This window comes from Salvelinus fontinalis, chromosome 8 (genome assembly GCF_029448725.1).
Source record: "Salvelinus fontinalis isolate EN_2023a chromosome 8, ASM2944872v1, whole genome shotgun sequence".
In the NCBI taxonomy this organism is placed as follows: Eukaryota; Metazoa; Chordata; class Actinopteri; order Salmoniformes; family Salmonidae; genus Salvelinus; species Salvelinus fontinalis.
Genome location: NC_074672.1, coordinates 21,753,095 through 21,773,094, shown reverse-complemented (window position 1 = coordinate 21,773,094; position 20,000 = coordinate 21,753,095). Strand labels below are relative to the sequence as shown.

Here is a 20,000-nt window from a genome sequence, read left to right as displayed (position 1 = left end):
TAACACGGGTACACAAACTCATCAAGATCAATTCTGCTGGTGATTTGTCCAATTAAGTCATTTAACAATCATTTAGAAGCAACATTAGAATACAACACAGCCTTCCAGGACACGGGTAGATGCTTAATGAAACATTTGACTCAGTTAATTGATCAATCAGCCTTTAGAATAGATGTTCAGAACCAACCCTGCCTCTGAGGCTGGCTCTTCCATCTTCCATCCTAAACACTAGGGTAGACCAACAGCCTGTATAAGGTGATTCAACACCATTTTTGCTCTGTACTTAAAGGTCATCTACCTCAAACTTTTAAAGTCTTTTCAGTAGAGTAATTATCTTACTTTGGGAAGAACGTGTCAGTGTGTCTCCATGTTCTGAATTCATTTTTATTATTGGCCCTTGGAGCTAACAGTGTGGTAGGGCTGCTTGGTCAAATGCTACAACACAGGGAAGTATCTGTGTGTGTAACGAGTATTACCGAAGGTGGCCTTCCTTCCTGTTCGAGTGGCGCTCGGCGGTCGTCGTCGCCGGTCTACTAGCTGCCACCGATCCTTTTTTCCTTTTCGTTTGTTTTTGTCTAATTGATTTCACCTGTTTAGTGTTTGGTTGTTAGGGTGGGGTTATTTAAGTTCGTTTAGCCCGTTTATGTTTGTGCGGGCTTGTTTCTCTGTTTGTATGTTGAGGTTGCTATTTTTCATTGGGATTTACCACAGTCTGTATTTATGTTTCCAGTTTTGGACTTTATTCAGGTTGGAGTTGTACGCCAATGTTTTTTTGACATTACCTTTGCTCTCTGCGCCTGACTCCTTACCTTTATCCTCATCGAGCGTAACAGAAGCCCGCACCCCGAATGGAGCCAGCAGGAGCAGCGACCACCCCTCTCCCCACGATGGAGGAGAGAGTCCTTCATCACACGTCCATCCTTCATCGTATTGGATCAGCAATGGATCTTATGATGGAGAGGATGGATCGTTGGGAGAGGAGTGGTCTCCCTACAAACACTACAAGCCCACCTACCCTCCCTCCAGCACCATTACCATCTCCTCCAGCGGGACCCGGTACCAGCGCGTTGCGTATTACGCCTCCTAGCCAGTACGATGGAGCGGCGGCGGGGTGCCAGGGATTCCTGCTACAATTAGACCTGTACCTGGCCACCGTTCGACCGGCTCCCTCGGATGAGGAGAGCGTGAGTGTCCTCGTCTCCTGCCTGACGGGTAGAGCCCTAGAGTGGGCCAATGCAGTTTGGAACGGGGCCGACTCAGCGAGGGGCCACTACCCGGAGTTCACCCGCCGTTTTCGGGCCGTGTTTGATCACCCTCCAGATGGCCGAGCGGCGGGTGAGAGACTGTTCCATCTACGACAGGGGACGAGGAGCGCGCAGGACTTCGCGCTGGATTTCCGGACCTTGGCTGCTGGAGCAGGATGGAACGACAGGGCCCTGATAGACCATTACAGGTGTAGCCTGAGAGAGGACGTCCGCAGAGAGCTGGCTTGTCGGGACACTTCGCTAAGTTTGGATGAACTAATAGACATGTCTATCCGATTAGACCATCTGCTAGCTGCTCGCGGACGTTCTGAAAGGGTCCTGTTCGTTCCATCTCCTGACCCTCCTGCTCCCATCCCGATGGAGCTAGGAGGGGCAGCATCTAGGGAGATCGGAGGAGGCTCCTCCTGTACCAGTTGTGGCCGAAGAGGGCACACTTCCGGTCGGTGCTGGAGGAGGTCATCTGGGAATAGAGAGGGCAGGCAGAACACTCCTCGGTCACCTCAGGTGAGTCAGCACCACACTCTCCCAGAGCTTCCTGTTGGTCACATGTTTTTGTTAATATGCTTCCTTAAATTTTTTCCCTCTCTCCAGCATAAGGCGCTAGTCGATTCAGGCGCAGCTGGAAATTTTATAGATCGCGGACTCGCTCAGAGGTTGAGGATTCCGTTAGTTAAGGTTGACCCCCCTTTTTCTGTACATTCTTTAGATAGTCGACCGTTAGGGTCAGGCCTGGTCAGGGAGTCCACAATTCCTTTGGAGATGATTACGCAGGGGAATCATAAGGAACGGATTAGTCTGTTTCTTATCGATTCACCTGCGTTTCCGGTAGTGCTGGGAATTCCTTGGCTGGCTATTCACAATCCGACTATTTCGTGGAAACAGGGAGCTCTACAGGGGTGGTCTGATGAGTGTTCAGGCAGGTGTGTAGGAGTTTCCATCGGTGCGACAACGGTGGAGAGTCCAGACCAGGTTTCCACCGTGCGCATTCCCGCTGAGTATGCCGATTTGGCTATCGCCTTCAGTAAAAAGAAGGCGACCCAATTACCTCCCCATCGACAGGGGGATTGCGTGATAAACCTCCAGGTAAACGCTGCACTTCCCAGGAGTCATGTGTATCCTTTGTCCCAGGAGGAGACGTTGGCTATGGAGACATATGTCACGGAAGCTCTGGGACAAGGATTCATTCGGCCCTCCATGTCACCCGTCTCTTCGAGTTTCTTTTTTGTGAAGAAAAAGGATGGTGGGTTGCGTCCGTGTATTGATTATCGAGGTCTCAATTCCATCACGGTGGGTTTTAGTTACCCACTACCTCTCATCGCTACGGCGATGGAATCATTCCACGGAGCACGGTTCTTCACGAAACTGGATCTCAGGAGCGCGTATAATCTGGTGCGTATTCGGGAGGGAGATGAGTGGAAAACCGCGTTTAGTACTACATCGGGCCATTATGAGTACCTCGTCATGCCGTACGGGTTAAAGAATGCTCCAGCTGTCTTTCAATCCTTTGTTGACGAGATTCTCAGAGACCTGCACGGACAGGGTGTGGTGGTGTATATTGACGATATTTTGATCTACTCTGCTACACGCGCCGCGCATGTGTCTCTGGTGCGCAAGGTTCTTGGGCGACTGCTGGAGCATGACTTGTACGTGAAGGCGGAGAAATGTGAGTTTTCTAAACAAGCCGTTTCCTTCCTGGGTTACCGCATTTCCAGCTCGGGGGTGGATATAGGGGGTGACCGCGTAAAAGCCGTGCGTAATTGGCCGACTCCGACCACGGTAAAAGAGGTGCAGCGGTTCTTAGGGTTTGCCAATTACTACCGGAGGTTTATCCGGGGTTTTGGTCAGGTAGCAGCCCCTATTACCTCACTCCTGAAGGGGGGGCCGGTGCGTTTGCAGTGGTCGGCAGAGGCAGACAGGGCCTTCTGTAGGTTGAAGGTGCTGTTTACCGAGGCGCCAGTGTTGGCGCATCCGGACCCTTCTTTGGCGTTTATAGTAGAGGTGGACGCATCCGAGGCTGGGGTTGGAGCGGTGCTCTCACAGCGCTCGGGTGTGCCACCAAAACTCCGCCCTTGTGCTTTTTTTTCGAAAAAACTTGGGCCAGCGGAGCGGAATTATGATGTGGGGGATAGGGAGTTGTTGGCTATGGTTAAGGCCTTGAAGGTGTGGAGACACTGGCTTGAGGGGGCTAAGCACCCTTTTCTCATCTGGACTGACCACCGTAACCTGGAGTATATTCGATCAGCTAAGAGACTGAATCCGCGTCAGGCAAGGTGGGCCATGTATTTCACCAGATTTCGTTTTACTATCTCGTATCGACCAGGTTCACTTAATACTAAGGCCGACGCGCTGTCTCGTCTCTATGACTCAGAGGAACGGTCCATCGATCCTACTCCCATCATTCCGGCGGCCAAGTTGGTGGCACCGATAGTATGGGAGGTGGACGCGGACATCGAGCGGGCGTTAAGGGAGGAACCTGCACCTCCACAGTGCCCGGAGGGGCGTAGGTATGTACCGCTCGCTGTTCGTGATCAATTGATTCGATGGGCTCATGGTATACTCTCGTCGGGTCACCCGGGTATTTCGAGGACAGTGCGAGGTCTTAGGGGGAAGTACTGGTGGCCCACCTTGGAGAAGGATGTGCGATTCTATGTCTCTTCCTGTTCGGTGTGCGCTCAGAGTAAGGCTCCTAGGCACCTGCCTCGAGGGAAGTTACAACCCCTCCCCGTTCCACAACGGCCGTGGTCCCATCTTTCGGTAGATTTTCTGACTGACTTACCTCCATCTCAGGGGAACACTACGATCCTGGTCGTTGTGGATCGGTTCTCTAAGTCCTGCCGTCTTATCCCGTTGCCCGGTCTCCCTACGGCCCTGCAGACTGCGGAGGCATTATTTACCCATGTCTTCCGGCATTACGGGGTGCCCGAGGATATTGTTTCTGATCGGGGTCCCCAGTTTACTTCCAGAATATGGAAGGCGTTTATGGAGCATTTGGGGGTCTCGGTCAGCCTTACATCGGGGTATCACCCGGAGAGTAATGGGCAGGTGGAGAGAGTGAACCAGGAGGTGGGTAGGTTTCTGCGGTCGTATTGCCAGGACCGGCCAGGGGAGTGGTCAAGATACATCCCTTGGGCAGAGATCGCTCAGAACTCACTAAGCCACTCCTCTACCAACATGTCACCATTTGAGTGTGTGTTGGGGTATCAGCCGGTTCTGGCACCATGGCATCAGAGTCAGACCGAGGCTCCTGCGGTGGAGGAGTGGGTACAGCGCTCTAAGGAGACTTGGAGAGCCGTCCAGGAGTCTCTGCGTCAGGCGAGTAGACGACAGAAGAAGAGCGCTGACCGTCACCGCAGTGAGGCCCCCGTGTTTGCACCGGGGGATAGGGTCTGGCTCTCGACCCGAAACCTGCCCCTCCGCCTGCCCTGCCGGAAGCTGGGTCCGCAGTGTGTAGGGCCATTTAAAGTCCTGAGGAGAATAAATGAGGTGTGTTACCGATTGTTACTTCCTTCTTATTATCGTATTAACCCCTCATTTCATGTGTCTCTCCTCAGGCCGGTGGTAGCTGGTCCCATGCAGGAAGGTGAGGTGCCGGAGGTCCCTCCACCCCCTCTGGATATAGAGGGGTCCCCGGCGTACAGGATAAGGTCTATTCTGGATTCCAGACGTCGGGTGGGGGGCCTTCAGTACCTCGTGGACTGGGAGGGGTACGGTCCGGAGGAGAGGTGCTGGGTCCCGGTGGGGGATATATTGGATCCATCTATGCTGAGAGAGTTCCATCGCCTCCATCCGGATCGCCCTGCGCCTCGGCCCCCGGGTCGTCCTCGAGGCCGGCGTCGGCGCGCTGCGGGAGCTGCGCGTCAGGAGGGGGGTACTGTAACGAGTATTACCGAAGGTGGCCTTCCTTCCTGTTCGAGTGGCGCTCGGCGGTCGTCGTCGCCGGTCTACTAGCTGCCACCGATCCTTTTTTCCTTTTCGTTTGTTTTTGTCTAATTGATTTCACCTGTTTAGTGTTTGGTTGTTAGGGTGGGGTTATTTAAGTTCGTTTAGCCCGTTTATGTTTGTGCGGGCTTGTTTCTCTGTTTGTATGTTGAGGTTGCTATTTTTCATTGGGATTTACCACAGTCTGTATTTATGTTTCCAGTTTTGGACTTTATTCAGGTTGGAGTTGTACGCCAATGTTTTTTTGACATTACCAGTTGTATTTCTGGGTGGACATTAAAAGTGGTTTTTTCCCGTTACCTTTGCTCTCTGCGCCTGACTCCTTACCTTTATCCTCATCGAGCGTAACAGTGTGAGCCACAGATTGGTGTGAGCAGAACAGAGCAGAACCGAACAGAACCGAACAGAGCAGAACACAGCAAAGTTTTCATCTTCCAGTTGCCATGTCTCCAACAGACGGTAAAATAACCACAGAGAGGAACATGACGAGAGCGATTTACTCCTCCTTCCTATTCAACATGTTCAAAGGCTTATATTCAAATAAGCTGCAAGGCCCAGATAAGCCTGTTTTTTTCCTTAGTTCAGAAAGCATAAATGAACATAGATTACCAGCAGCCTCAAAAAGGATGTTATAGCTACAGGAGAGTAAAATAGAGGATAAAATAAAATACATGCATTAGTTTGAATCCACTCCGCTTCGCCCCACATAAACACATTGATTTCTCAAAAATCTTTATGAGTTCTACAAAGCCCTTTAACGTGCCTCTTACTCCCGTATTCCAGTGACAGAATGAGGCATGGGTAGCACAGCTCCACACTACTATAATGAGCAGGACCCACTACCATCCTAGCTCTATGGGATAAAGTCTATAACCGATTCCTGTATGTGTGTTACTATAGGGAAGAAGTGAGAGAGAGAGAGACAGAGAGAGAGAGAGAGAGATTGAGAGAGAGAGAGAGACAGCGAGAGAGACAGCGAGAGAGACAGAGAGAGAGCGAGATAATAAGAGAGAAAGACACAGAGAGAGAGACAGAGAGAGAGAGATAGAGAGAGAGAGACAGCGAGAGAGACAGAGAGAGAGCGAGAAAGTAAGAGAGAAAGACACAGAGAGAGAGACAGAGAGAGCTGCGAGACAGAGTGACAGAGAGAGACAGAGAGAGAGAGAGAGTAAGAGAGAAAGACAGAGAGAGAGAGAGACAGAGAGAGAGAGAGAATAAGAGAGAAAGACACAGAGAGAGACAGTGCGAGACAGAGTGACAGAGAGTGACAGAGAGAGACAGAGAGAGAGACAGAGAGAGTGCGAGACAGAGTGACAGAGAGAGACAGAGAGAGAGAGAGAGCGAGAGAGAGAGAGAGAGAGAGAGAGAGAGAGAGAGACAGAGAGAGAGACAGAGAGAGTGCGAGACAGAGTGACAGAGAGAGACAGAGAGAGAGAGAGAGCGAGAGAGCGAGAGAGAGAGAGAGAGAGAGAGAGAGAGCGAGAGATCGAGAGAGAGAGAGAGAGAGAGAGAGAGAGAGAGAGAGAGAGAGAGAGAGAGAGAGAGAGAGAGAGAGAGAGAGTGGATTTGTGCAATGCTAACAGCCTGCTATTTGTTTGCTTCTGAGGGGTATTACCTTCTAGTCTCCAGACATCTGGGTCTATCGATCCCAGCTAGATGCAGACAGAGAAGGGGGCGATGCCCTTTGAACCCTGCTGATTCTTAGCGCCACACTGGGAGATGTGTATGTCCTACATCAGGAAATCAAAGCCTCTGTCGTGCTCTGGGGCTGCTACTGCAAACTAGTCAATGTTCCCTGTCTGCTAAACAGACCACCCAAAAGCATACATTATTACTTAATCAAATACAGAATAGATTTATTTAAGTATGCATACAGTAGACCTACAATAGATCTACCATTTCCCACTGTTAAAATATACTTCATATCAGTATCAATAAACAGATACATTGATATAATGATCCTATTTAGTTTTATTTATGTTATTTGTCAGTTAAGAACAAATTCTTATTTACAATGACGGCCTACACCGGCCAAACCCGGACGACACTGGGCCAATTGTGCCCCACCCATATCGGGCTCCCAAGTGGCGCAGCTGTCCAAGGGACTGCATCTCAGTGCTAGAGGCGTCACTACAGACACCCTAGTTCAAATCTAGATTGTATCACAACCAGCCGTGATTGGGAGTCCCATAGGGCGGCGCACAATTAGCCCAGAGCCGTCCGGGTTTGGCCGGTGTAGGCCGTCACTGTAAATGAGAATTTGGTCTTAACTGACTTGCCCAGTCAAATGAAAAATACATGGGTTTAATTAAAGCTTTGCTTGTTTCTGCTTAAATTCCAAACATGCTTTATTGTTGCTATAGTGCCTATTCAGGAGCTGGGTAAATAAACACTCAGAGGCTGTTTCCTTTGTTCTGCCTGGTTCAGGAGGAAAGGTAGAGGTAAATGAGAGAAATGGTAGAGGAGAGGTTTAGGCAAGGGATTCAGACATACAGTCTATTAGACTCAGTACTGACAGGTAGACTGGCACCATGCCAGGACCAGAGCCCTATCACTTACCCTCTGCTGCCTGGAAATATCACACCTGAACCCGGGCAACAATAAACTCAGCTTCTCCCCTCTACCTCCAACCTAACTACCCAGAACATCTATCAGCTGTATCAGTACGTATCTCTAGTTGTTTTCATCAGAACACCTACAGTGTGTTCTGTGATAGATACTGTATGTGCAGAACAAACTGAGTGTTAGATTGAAAAGACAATTGGAATCACTGAAGTGAGAGTGGATGCCACAAAAGAAGACCTCTTATTCCCATCTAAACCACTCTTTACATTGATAGAATGTTATCAGAATGTTGTAGCTCAATGTTCTTGTCCTGTTACAACAGGTGATTCAAGCAGCACCAGAGCAGTAGCAGGCAGCAGTGTTGGGGAGTAGTTAACTACATGTAGTTAAACTAGTCAATGAAGTACATTTTGCAGTAGCTTGGTGGTAGTTGAACTAGATTCAAATCTAGGTTGTGTTTTCACTAGTTAATGACTTTCTTGGCATGTAGTGGTGTAGCTAACTACTGGAACTACACACTGCTTTAAAATAATAACAATACTAATATGGGTGAAGTGGGCAATCATTTCCTGTCTTTTCAGCATCAGACCTGCCTAACTCTCACTTGAAAAGTCATTATTGTGTTTAATAGGCTAAATTACACATTCTGTTAACATATGACCCCAAAGTGATCTGTTCTTGCAATTTGTATTTGACATTTCAGATGTACATATGATATTTTTTCATTAAGCAGTTTGAATGTAGCAAACTACTTTTTAACTTTGGTTAATTCAACAGTATTTTTCTAAAGGATAGCTGTAGTGTAGCTTCATTTCTTCCAGTGTGAAGTAAGTGGTAGCTTGGTAAACTAGATTTTCAGAGAAGCTTCCTTAACACTGGTAGCAGGGAGATGAAGTGAACACCCAGCCCGCCTACGAGAGCCTGTCTCAGGGCTCTCTGCCTTCCATGAGTGGGCCTTTTCAAGGCTCTGAATCCTGCATGCATTTCCTCATTCTTTTTATATTCTAATAGGCGCTGTGGTTTGGCTGAGGCGCTAACCTTTTAGCTCTGTGGATGCATTATCCCCAACACAAAGGGCACAATCCATCTCTCCTTCACTTGTTTTCACTCCTCCCCCCTTTTCCTCCTCGCTCCTCTCATTAAAAATACATTCAGTCCCTCACACGCTAAATTAAACTATTCCGGCAGTCTTTTAAATGCAAAACTCTAATATTGTTACTGTGTATGTAAATAGCTGGCGGAAAAATGTGCCTTGCCAAGTAAAGTGCCCTCTCCGCCCACCATGCCCATCACCTCTAAGGAAAGCTTTATATTGCACAGCAGCCCCGTTGGCACACCCGGCCCACTGGCAGTCTACACACGCTGGGGTCAGGGGTCAGAGGTCACGAGGGGAGTAGGTCAGGGGGTCATGTGGGTTCTATGTGGCTGACAAGGCTGGGTTGTTAAAACTAGACTGTAGTGTACTGTAATGTCCTGGTGGGCTGTGTTGCATACAGCACATCAAAGACCTCACTATGCCTGCTTATTCAATGAGAGAGGCATGGTGAGAGTGCTTAACCAGTCCTCATGCACACACGCACGAGCGCACGCACGCACGCACACACACACATACATACACACACACACACAGTCCCTCACAAACACATGGTAGACAGCGCACACCCACACATTAAAGAGGCCCATATATAATCACACATCCTCTAGGTTCAAAGACGTTGAATCGGGCCTTGATAAGAGGTCCAGGTGAACACTTTACATACACTCTCCATTATGTCCAGCTGTAATGGGGCGCCAGGGCAGCTAATTAGTATAATATTGCTGTGCTAATGTATGCAGCTCACAGAGCAGGAAAAAATCAGTTTGATAAATAAGAGCAGAGAGGAACATCTGGACCAGAAGGAGAGAGGACCAACAGGAAATAAGAGAGAGAGGACCAACAGGAAATAAGAGAGAGAGGACCAACAGGAAATAAGAGAGAGAGGACCAACAGGAAATAAGAGAGAAAGGGAGAACAGGAAAGGAAGGGGAGAGGTAGAAGGGAGGAGAGGGAGAGAATGGGGGAGGAAGAGGAGAGATAGAGGGGAGGAGAGGGAGAGAATGAGGGAGGAAGAGGAGAGTTAGAGGGGAGGAGAGGGAGAGAATGAGGGAGGAAGAGGAGAATTAGAGGGGAGGAGAGGGAGAGAATGAGGGAGGAAGAGGAGAGTTAGAGGGGGGGAGAGGGAGAGAATGAGGGGGGAAGAGGAGAGTTAGAGGGGGGGAGAGGGAGAGAATGAGGGAGGAAGAGGATAGTTAGAGGGGGGGAGAGGGAGAGAATGAGGGAGGAAGAGGATAGTTAGAGGGGGGGAGAGGGAGAGAATGAGGGAGGAAGAGGATAGTTAGAGGAGAGGGAGAGAATGGGGGGGGTAGAGGAGAGTTAGAGGGGAGGAGAGGGAGAGAATGAGGGGGGTAGAGGAGAGTTAGAGGGGAGGAGAGGGAGAGAATGAGGGGGGAAGAGGAGAGTTAGAGGGGAGGAGAGGAGAGTTAGAGGAGAGGGAGAGAATGAGGGGGGTAGAGGAGAGTTAGAGGGGAGGAGAGGAGAGTTAGAGGAGAGGGAGAGAATGAGGGGGGTAGAGGAGAGTTAGAGGGGAGGAGAGGAGAGTTAGAGGGGAGGGATAGAATGAGGGGTAGAGGAGAGGTAGAGGGGGGAGAAGGAGAGAATGAGGGGGGTAGAGGAGAGTTAGAGGGGAGGAGAGGGAGAGAATGAGGGGGTAGAGGAGAGTTAGAGGGGAGGAGCGAATGAGAGGGGTAGAGGAGAGTTAGAGGGAAGGAGAGGGCGAGAATGAGGGGGTAGAGGAGAGTTAGAGGGAGAAGAGGGAGAAGAGACATAGGGGAAAGAGGATGAGACAGAAAGCGAGAGAATGGGGAAGGAAGAGTAGAGAGGAAGAGGGAGAGATTAAATATATAGTAATGGGGTGGGAAATGGGTGAGAGGGAAGATGGCGGTCTTTGGACCATAAATACAGTACCAGTCAAAAGTTTGGACACACCTACTCATTCAAGGGCTTTTCTTTATTTTTACTATTTTCTACATTGTAGAATAATAGTGAAGACATCAAAACCATGAAATAACACACATGGAATCATGTAGTTACCAAAAAAGTGTTAAATGAATCGAAATATATTTTAGATTTTAGATTCTTCAAAGTAGCCACTTTTTGCCTTGATGACAGCTTTGCACTCTTGGGATTCTATCAACCAGCTTCACCTGGAATGCTTTTCCAACAGTCTTTAAGGAGTTCCCACATATGCTGAGCACTGGTTTGCTGCTTTTCCTTCACTGTGTGGTCCAACTCATCCCAAACCATCTCAATTGGGTTGAGGTCGGGTGATTGTGGAGGCCAGGTCATATGATGCAGCACCCCATCACTCTGCTTCTTGGCCATATAGCCCTTACACACGCCTGGAGGTGTGTTGGGTCATTGTCCTGTTGAAAAACAAATGATACTCCCACTAAGCGCAAACCAGATGGGAGGGCGTATCGCTGCAAAATTCTGTGGTAGCCATGCTGGTTAACTGTGCCTTGAATTCTAAATAAATCACTGACTCCAGCAAACCACGCCGACACCTTCACATCTTCTCCTCCATGCTTCACTGTGGGAACCACACATGCAGAGATCTTCCGTTCACCTACTCTGCATCTCACAAAGACAAAGCTGTTGGAACCAAAAATCCCACATTTGGACTCATCAGACCAAAGGACAGATTTCCACCGGTCTAATGTCCATTGCTCATGTTTCTTGGTCCAAGCAAATCTCTTCTTATTATTGTTGTCCTTTAGTAGTGGTTTCTTTGCAGCAATTCGACCATGAAGGCCTGATTCACACAGTCTCCTTTGAACAGTTGATGTTGACATGTGCCAGTTACTTGAACTCTGAAGCATTTATTTGGGATGCAATCTGAGGTGCACTTAACTCTAATGAACTTATCCTCTGCAGCAGAGGTAACTCTGGGTCTTCCTTTCCTGTGGCGGTCCACATGAGAGCCAGTTTCATCATAGCGCTTAATGGGTTTTGTGACTGCACTTGAAGAAACCTTCAAAGTTCTTGAAATATTCCGTATTGACTGACATTCATGTTTTAAAGTAATGATGGACTGTCATTTCTCTTTGCTTATTTGAGCTTTTCTTGCCATAATATGGACTTGGTCTTTTACCAAAAAGGGATATCTTCTGTATACCACCCCTACCTTGTCACAACACAACTGATTAGCTCAAATGCATTAAAAGAAAGAAAGAAATTCCACAAATTAACTTTTAACAAGGCACACCTGTTAACTGAAATGCATTCCAGGTGTCTACCTCATGAAGCTGGTTGAGAGAATACCAAGAGTGTGCAAAGCTGTCATCAAGGCAAAGGGTGGCTAATTTGAAGAATCTCAAATACAAAATAAATGTTGATTTGTTTAACACTTGTTTGGTTACTACATGATTCCATATGTGTTATTTAATAGTTTTGATGTCTTCATTATTATTATACAATGTAGAAAATAGCAAAAATAAAGAAAAACCCTTGAATTAGTAGGTGTGTCCAAACTTTTGACTCGTACTGTATATGTTCAGTGAAAGGCAGAGTTAGGGAAGGTGGGATAGATACAGGGGCTGACAGCCTCAAGGCAACATGTGGAGAGAGGGGTGTGGAGGAAGGGAGGAAGAGAGGGAAAGAGACAGATCTCAGATGTAAAGGAACATAACTCAGTGTAGTAAAACTTTATCAATGACATCAGAGGAGCTCCAAGTTATTAAGAAAATGACATTAAGAGTCTGATCTCATCAGCAGTAACAAGCACTGCAGAGCAGAGAGGAGAGGGTATCTTTTTCTCTCTTTCTCTTTTCCCGATTTCTCGCTCCTCTTTCTCGATCTCTCTTTCTCTCTCACACACACACGGAATTATCGTAAAGCGGAACTTACGATTGGTGCACACTGCAGTTGTAGAAGACAAAGTCCACACTGGCAAACTTCTTCCCTGTCTCCTTAGACTTCAGATACAGCTTCACAGTACGCTTGTCCCCTAGAAAGAGTTACAGTCAGATACAGCTTCCAGAACTGGGTGATAAGGGCAATAAATCTTTCACAATATTTTTCACATTTTTGACAGCATGATCATATTCAATGGTATTTTATGTTTTTGAATAATACAAGCTCTAAATAGCCTTTATGAGTTGCTCATGACCTCAGGGTGGCAACACATACATTTTAAGTGATTTCAATGGGACTTTCTCCATTCTGATTGTTTTATACTGTTCAATCTAATGTCCAATTTTTTGGGGGGCAGCATCTTGAATACATTGGGGTTTGACATGACAACAAATACATAAACCAGGGAGGAATTATTGACAAGGTAGGAACCAAAGTGTTGGTCAGTGTTTCCAGGTGACCCTAAATAGATGTTACATTGCATGTTTTCTTACCTCTTGTACAGTATATATACAAAAGTACGTGAAGACCCCTTCAAATTAGTGGCTTCGGCTATTTCAGCCACACCCGTTGCTGACAGGTATAAAAGATCGAGCACACAGCCTTGCAATCTCCATAGACAAACATTGTCAGTAGAATGGTCTTACTGAAGAGCTCAGTGACTTTCAACGTGACACTGTCATAGGATGCTACCTTTCCAGCAAGTCAGATTGTCACATTTCTGCCCTGCTAGAGCTGCCCCAGTCAACTGTAAGTGCTGTTATTCTGAAGTGGAAATGTCTAGGAGCAACAACGGCTCAGCCGAGAAGTGGTAGGCCACACAAGCTCACAGAACGGGACCGCTGAGTGCTGAAGCGTGTAGCGTGTAAAAATCGTCTGTCCTCGGTTGCAACGCTCACTGGCGAGTTCCAAACTGCCTCTGGAACCAACGTCAGCACAAGAACAGTTCGTCGGGAGCTTTATGAAATGGGTTTCCATGGCCGAGCAGCTGCACATAAGCCTAAGATTACCATGTGCAATGCCAAGCGTCGGCTGGAGTGTGGTAAAACTCGCCGCCATTCTAGCAGTGGAAACGTGTTCTCTGGAGTGATGAATCACGCTTCACCATCTGGCAGTCCGACAGGACGAATCTGGGTTTGGCGGATGCCAGGAGAACGCTACCTGCCCATATGCATATTGCCAACTGTAAAGTATGGTGGAGGAGGAATAATGGTTTGGGGCTGTTTTTCCTGGTTCGGGCTCGGTCCCTTAGTTCCAGTGAAGGGAAATATTAACGTAACAGCGTACAATGACATTCTAGACGATTCTGTGCTTCCAACTGGCAACAGTTTGGGGAAGGTCTCTCCTGTTTCAAAATGACAATGCCACCGTGCCCAAAGCGAGGTCCATACAGTAATGGTTTGTGGATATTGTTGTGGAAGAACTTGACTGGCATGCACATGGCCCCTTCCCTCAACCCCATTGAACACCTTTGGGATGAATTGGAACGCTGACTGCGAGCCAGGTCTAATCGCCCAACATCAGTGCCAGACCTCACTAATACTCTTGTAGCTGAATGGAAGCAAGTCCCAGCAGCAATGTTCCAACATCTAGTGGAAAGCCTTCCCAGAAGAGTGGAGGCTGTTTTAGCAGCAAAGGGGGGACCAACTCCATATTAACGCCCATGATTTTGGAATTAGATGTTCGACGAGCAGCTAGCTAACATATTCATTATTTGCCTATTCCTTTCTGATTTAGAAGATACCATTGCACAAACAACATGTTTATCTAAGCTTACACCATCACTGGTACCAGGTTGTATTAGCTAGCTACGTTTGTGATTAGTATTTATATTTGTATTTATTATGGATCCCCATTAGTTCCTGGCAAGGCAGCAGCTACTCTTCCTGGGGTTTATTATGGATCCCCATTAGTTCCTGGCAAGGCAGCAGCTACTCTTCCTGGGGTTTATTATGGGTCCCCATTAGTTCTTGCCAAGGCAGCAGCTACTCTTCCTGGGGTTTATTATGGATCCCCATTAGTTCCTGCCAAGGCAGCAGCTACTCTTCCTGGGGTTTATTATGGATCCCCATTAGTTCCTGCCAAGGCAGCAGCTACTCTTCCTGGGGTTTATTATGGATCCCCATTAGTTCCTGGCAAGGCAACAGCTACTCTTCCTGGGGTTTATTATGGATCCCCATTAGTTCCTGGCAAGGCAGCAGCTACTCTTCCTGGGGTTTATTATGGATCCCCATTAGTTCTTGCCAAGGCAGCAGCTACTCTTCCTGGGGTTTATTATGGATCCCCATTAGTTCCTGCCAAGGCATCAGCTACTCTTCCTGGGGTATTATGGATCCCCATTAGTTCCTGCCAAGGCAGCAGCTACTCTTCCTGGGGTTTATTATGGATCCCCATTAGTTCCTGCCAAGGCAGCAGCTACTCTTCCTGGGGTTTATTATGGATCCCCATTAGTTCCTGCCAAGGCAGCAGCTACTCTTCCTGGGGTTTATTATGGATCCCCATTAGTTCCTGCCAAGGCAGCAGCTACTCTTCCAGGGGTTTATTATGGATCCCCATTAGTTCCTGCCAAGGCAGCAGCTACTCTTCCTGGGGTTTATTATGGATCCCCATTAGTTCCTGCCAAGGCAGCAGCTACTCTTCCTGGGCTCCAAATATATTAAAGCACTTACATCAATGAAAGATAAAACAGGACATCATATAACATTAACATTATTACACCACTACATAGCATCTACAATACAACATGTTTAATACCACCATTCAACAATATCACAATGTGTGCCTATGCATGTGGCTATACTTTTGTGTGTGTCTCTTCACAGTCCCCGCTGTGCCATAAAGTGTATTTTTACCTGTTTTTATCAATCTGATTGTACTGCTTGCATCAGTTACCTGATGTGGAATATAGTTCCATGTAGTCATGGCTCTACGTAGTACTGTGCGCCTCCCGTAGTCTGTTCTGGACTTGGGGACTGTAAATAATTCATGTTAGCTCTCTGTGTACTTTTAAGGTCCAGCTGTGCTGCCCTGTTCTGAGCCAACTGCAATCTTTCTAAGTCCCTCTTTGTGGCACCTGACCACACTACTGAACAGTAGTCTAGGTGTGACAAAACTAAGGCCTGTAGGACCTGCCTTGTTGATAGTGTTGTTAAGAAGGCAGAGCAGCGCTTTATTATGGACAGACTTATGGACAGCTACTGTTGTATCAACATGTTTTGACCATTACAGTGTATAATCCAGGGTTACTCCAAGCAGTTTAGTCACCTCAACTTGCTCAATTTACACATTATTCATTAGGAGATGTAGTTGAGGTTTAGGGTTTAGTGAATGATTTGTCCAAAATACAATGCTTTTAGTTTTGGAAATATGTAGGACTAACTTATTCCTTGCTACCCATTCCGAAACTAACTGCAGTTCTTTGTTAAGTGTTGCAGTCATTCAGTTGCTGTACTAGCTGCGTGTATAGTGTTGAGTGATTTACTGAAAGCCAGTGACATGTCATTCGTAAAGTATTAGCGGCTAACACAATTTTTTTTTTGCAACAACTTGCTAAGAGAAGACAAACTAGCAGACAGTAGTTGGCAGACAGTAAGATACACAAACTGATAGTGTAATTATGGAACACCATGTCAGTATCCACCTGACCAGACTGCAGTGGATGACAAGAAAGTGCTTGTGACTCCATGGTTGAGCAACTGCTCTCTCCTTGAGTGACAGGGGGTGGGGCTTGGTGTGGTTAGCAGCATGCAGCAGGAAGAGGAGAAAGATGACTCAAGTAGCAAACGGACCAAACTATAAAAACTCAAGTAGCAAACGGACCAAACTATAAAAACTCAAGTAGCAAACGGACCAAACTATAAAAACTCAAGTAGCAAACGGACCAAACTATAAAAACTCAAGTAGCAAACGGACCAAACTATAAAAACTCAAGTAGAAAACGGACCAAACTATAAAAACTCAAGTAGCAAACGGACCAAACTATAAAAACTCAAGTAGCAAACGGACCAAACTATAAAAACTCAAGTAGCAAACGGACCAAACTATAAAAACTCAAGTAGCAAACGGACCAAACTATAAAAACTCAAGTAGCAAATGGACCAAACTATAAAAACTAAAGTAGCAAACGGACCAAACTATAAAAACAGGCATTACATGCACCGGATATGACATTTAGCAAACCAAACATTGAAAGTAAAACCCAAACCGGTCGCTGCATCAATACTGGTATATACAGTTGAAGTAGGAAGTTTACATACACCTTAGCTAATTACATTTAAACTCAGTTTTTCACAATTCCTGACATTTAATCCTGGTAAAAAATTCCCTGTCTTAGGTCAGTTAGGATTACCACTTTATTTTAAGAATGTGACATGTCAGAATAATAGTAGAGAGAATGATTTATTTCAGCTTGTATTTCTTTCATCACATTCCCAGTAGGTCAGAAGTTTACATACACTCAATTAGTATTTGGTAGCATTGCCTTTAAATGGTTTAACTTGGGTCAAACGTTTCGGGTAACCTTCCACAAGCTTCCCACAATAAGTTGGGTGAATTTTGTCCCATTCCTCCTGACAGAGCTGGTGTAACTGAGTCAGGTTTGTAGGCCTCCTTGCTCACACATGCTTTTTCAGTTCAAATTTTCTATAGGATTGAGGTCAGGGCTTTGTGATGGCCACTCCAATACCTTGACTTTGTTGTCCTTGAGCCATTTTGCCACAACTTTGGAAGTATGCTTGGGGTCATTGTCCATTTGGAAGACCCATTTGCGACCAAGCTTTAACTTCCTGACTAATGTCTTGAGATGTTGCTTCAATATATCCACACAATTTTCCAGCCTCATGATGCCATCTATCTTGTGAAGTGCACCAGTCCCTCCTGCAGCAAAGCACCCCCACAACATGATGATGCCAACCCCGTGCTTCACGGTTGGGATGGTGTTCTTTGGCTTGCAAGCCTCCCCCTTTTTCCTCCAAACATAACGATGGTCATTAAGGCCAAACTGTTCTATTTTTGTTTCATCAGACCAGAGGACATTTCTCCAAAAAGTATGATCTTTGTCCCCATGTGCAGTTGCAATCCGTAGTCTGGCATTTTTATGGCGGTTTTGGAGCAGTGGCTTCTTCCTTGCTGAGCTGCCTTTCAGGTTATGTCGATAGGACTCGTTTTACTGTGGATATAGACACTTTTATACCGGTTTCCTCCAGCATCTTCACAAGGTCCTTTGCTGTTGTTCTGGGATTGATTTGCACTTTCTCACCAAAGTACGTTCACCTCTAGGAGACAGAACGTGTCTCCTTCCTGAGCGATATGACGGCTGCGTGGTCCCATGGTGTTTATACTTGCGTACTATTGTTTGTACAGATGAACGTGGTACCTTCAGGTGTTTGGAAATTGCTCCGAAGGATGAACCAGACTTGTGGAGGTCTAGATTTTTTTTCTGAGGTCTTGGCTGATTTCTTTTGATTTTCCCATGATGTCAAGCAAAGAGGCACTGAGTTTGAAGGTAGGCCTTGAATTACATCCACAGGTACACCTCCAATTGACTCAAATGATGTCAATTAACCTATCAGAAGCTTCTAAAGCCATGACATAATTTTCTGGAATTTTCCAAGCAGTTTAAAGGCACAGTCAACATAGTGAATGTAAACTTCTGACCCACTGGAATTGTGATACAGTGAATTATAAGTGAAATAATCTGTCTGTAAACAATTGTTGTAAAAATGACTTGTGTCATGCACAAAGTAGATGTCGTAACCGACTTGCCAAAACTATAGTTTGTTAACAAGAAATGTGTGGAGTGGTTGAAAAACGAGTTTTAATGACTTTAATATAAACTTCCGACTTCAACTGTAGTTAAATATGGTAAACTCTTAGAAAAAAAGGTTCTGGATAGAACCAAAATGGTTCAAGGCTTGCTTCATATATAGCAAGCCTAAAGGGTCTATATATAAGCCCACCTGTTTGGTTCTATCCGGAACCCAGCCCTAACAGCTTCACAGTAGGTTTGTTCCCAAGAAAGAGTGATAGTACATTAGTACAACACAATCTACACACATACAAATAATCCAATGCTGTTCACACAAAGTGTAACTGGGTTATATTACTAGCAAATAGCAGCATGAGGATGCAGTGGCTAAATGTCTCACCCTGGTTGCGTGTGATGGGGGCGACCTCTCGTGTGGAAGGGGACAGGCAGTAGATGCGTCCCCCAAAGATGCGTCCCTCTGTCTCAGTGTAATCCTCAAAGGAGCAGTTGACCCCTGCTGAAAGGTTAGGCACATTCTGGGCCTGCAGCACCAGCTAGGGATACAGAGAGAGAGGAGAGTGTGAGGGACACGTCAATGTGAGAACACATACACACACACACACACAGAAGCACACAGGCACGCACACACATGATTTATTGTCAGGTGACGCACCTGGACTTCGGACATGGTGACAGAGATGTTTCCAGGCTGGACACTGAGTTTGACACACTGCTCCACTCGGGAGGCAAAACGCTGAGGCTCATCAGCCCTCTCACAACGATCCTTCCTGGAACACCTGACAGAGAGAGTTTTGGTTCTTCAGGTGACTTGATAGTATGGAGTTGAGGACATAGTAATGTCAGGTACGCAGCGTCAGAGCAGCTCGTGTGGTCATACAGTACTTACACATTGTGAAGGACACACCAGCCACAGTGGGGATCTCCTGACCCCAGGCAGGCGCTGCAGGAGGAGTACTGCTCACAGCTCTCCACTGGAACACGGCTCACCTGTAAACACACAGAAACAATCCACATGGTTAACATCATAGAACAATTAAGAGTTTACAGAGGGGGTGGATGAGTGTTCAGCTGTGAATGTAGTATTTGTTGATATACACCATGACAAACTGGCACACTGTTGTCTTTCTAAAAACAGATTTGATCAGATTTGTCCTTGTCTCTAACACTTGTGTGTTCTGTGCAGCGAGTAGGTGACAGACAGCCGTTCTGTCTGGTCTCAATCACCCCCAGGCCTGCACTCTCAAACGCTACCGACTGGACACCAGCATATTAGGCTATTATTGGGCCTCTGTGTGTGTGCTTCCTTGTGTTCGTCTGTACATGTGTGTGTACGTGCATCCATTACTGTGTGTGTGTGTGTGTGTGTGTGTGTGTGTGTGTGTGTGTGTGTGTGTGTGTGTGTGTGTGTGTGTGTGTGTGTGTGTGTGTGTGTGTGTGAGTGAGTGAGTGAGTGAGTGAGTGAGTGAGTGAGTGAGTGAGTGAGTGAGTGAGAGAGAACAGTCCGTGACAAGAT

The 20,000-nt window shown here is 46.7% G+C and overlaps 1 protein-coding gene across 2 annotated transcripts in view; it reads right to left on the bottom strand.

Annotated features, from left to right (window-relative positions):
- LOC129860862 (plexin-A1-like) overlaps nt 1-20,000 on the bottom strand; it is a 334,577-nt gene that overhangs the window by 118,781 nt on the left and 195,796 nt on the right. For both annotated transcript variants that reach the window (XM_055931720.1, XM_055931721.1), the window contains exons 5-8: nt 19,374-19,474; nt 19,140-19,263; nt 18,867-19,020; nt 12,715-12,814 (exon numbers count right to left, since the gene is read on the bottom strand). In XM_055931720.1, coding sequence (XP_055787695.1) covers nt 12,715-12,814; nt 18,867-19,020; nt 19,140-19,263; nt 19,374-19,474 — 479 coding nt within the window. The remainder of the gene's footprint in view (nt 1-12,714; nt 12,815-18,866; nt 19,021-19,139; nt 19,264-19,373; nt 19,475-20,000) is intronic.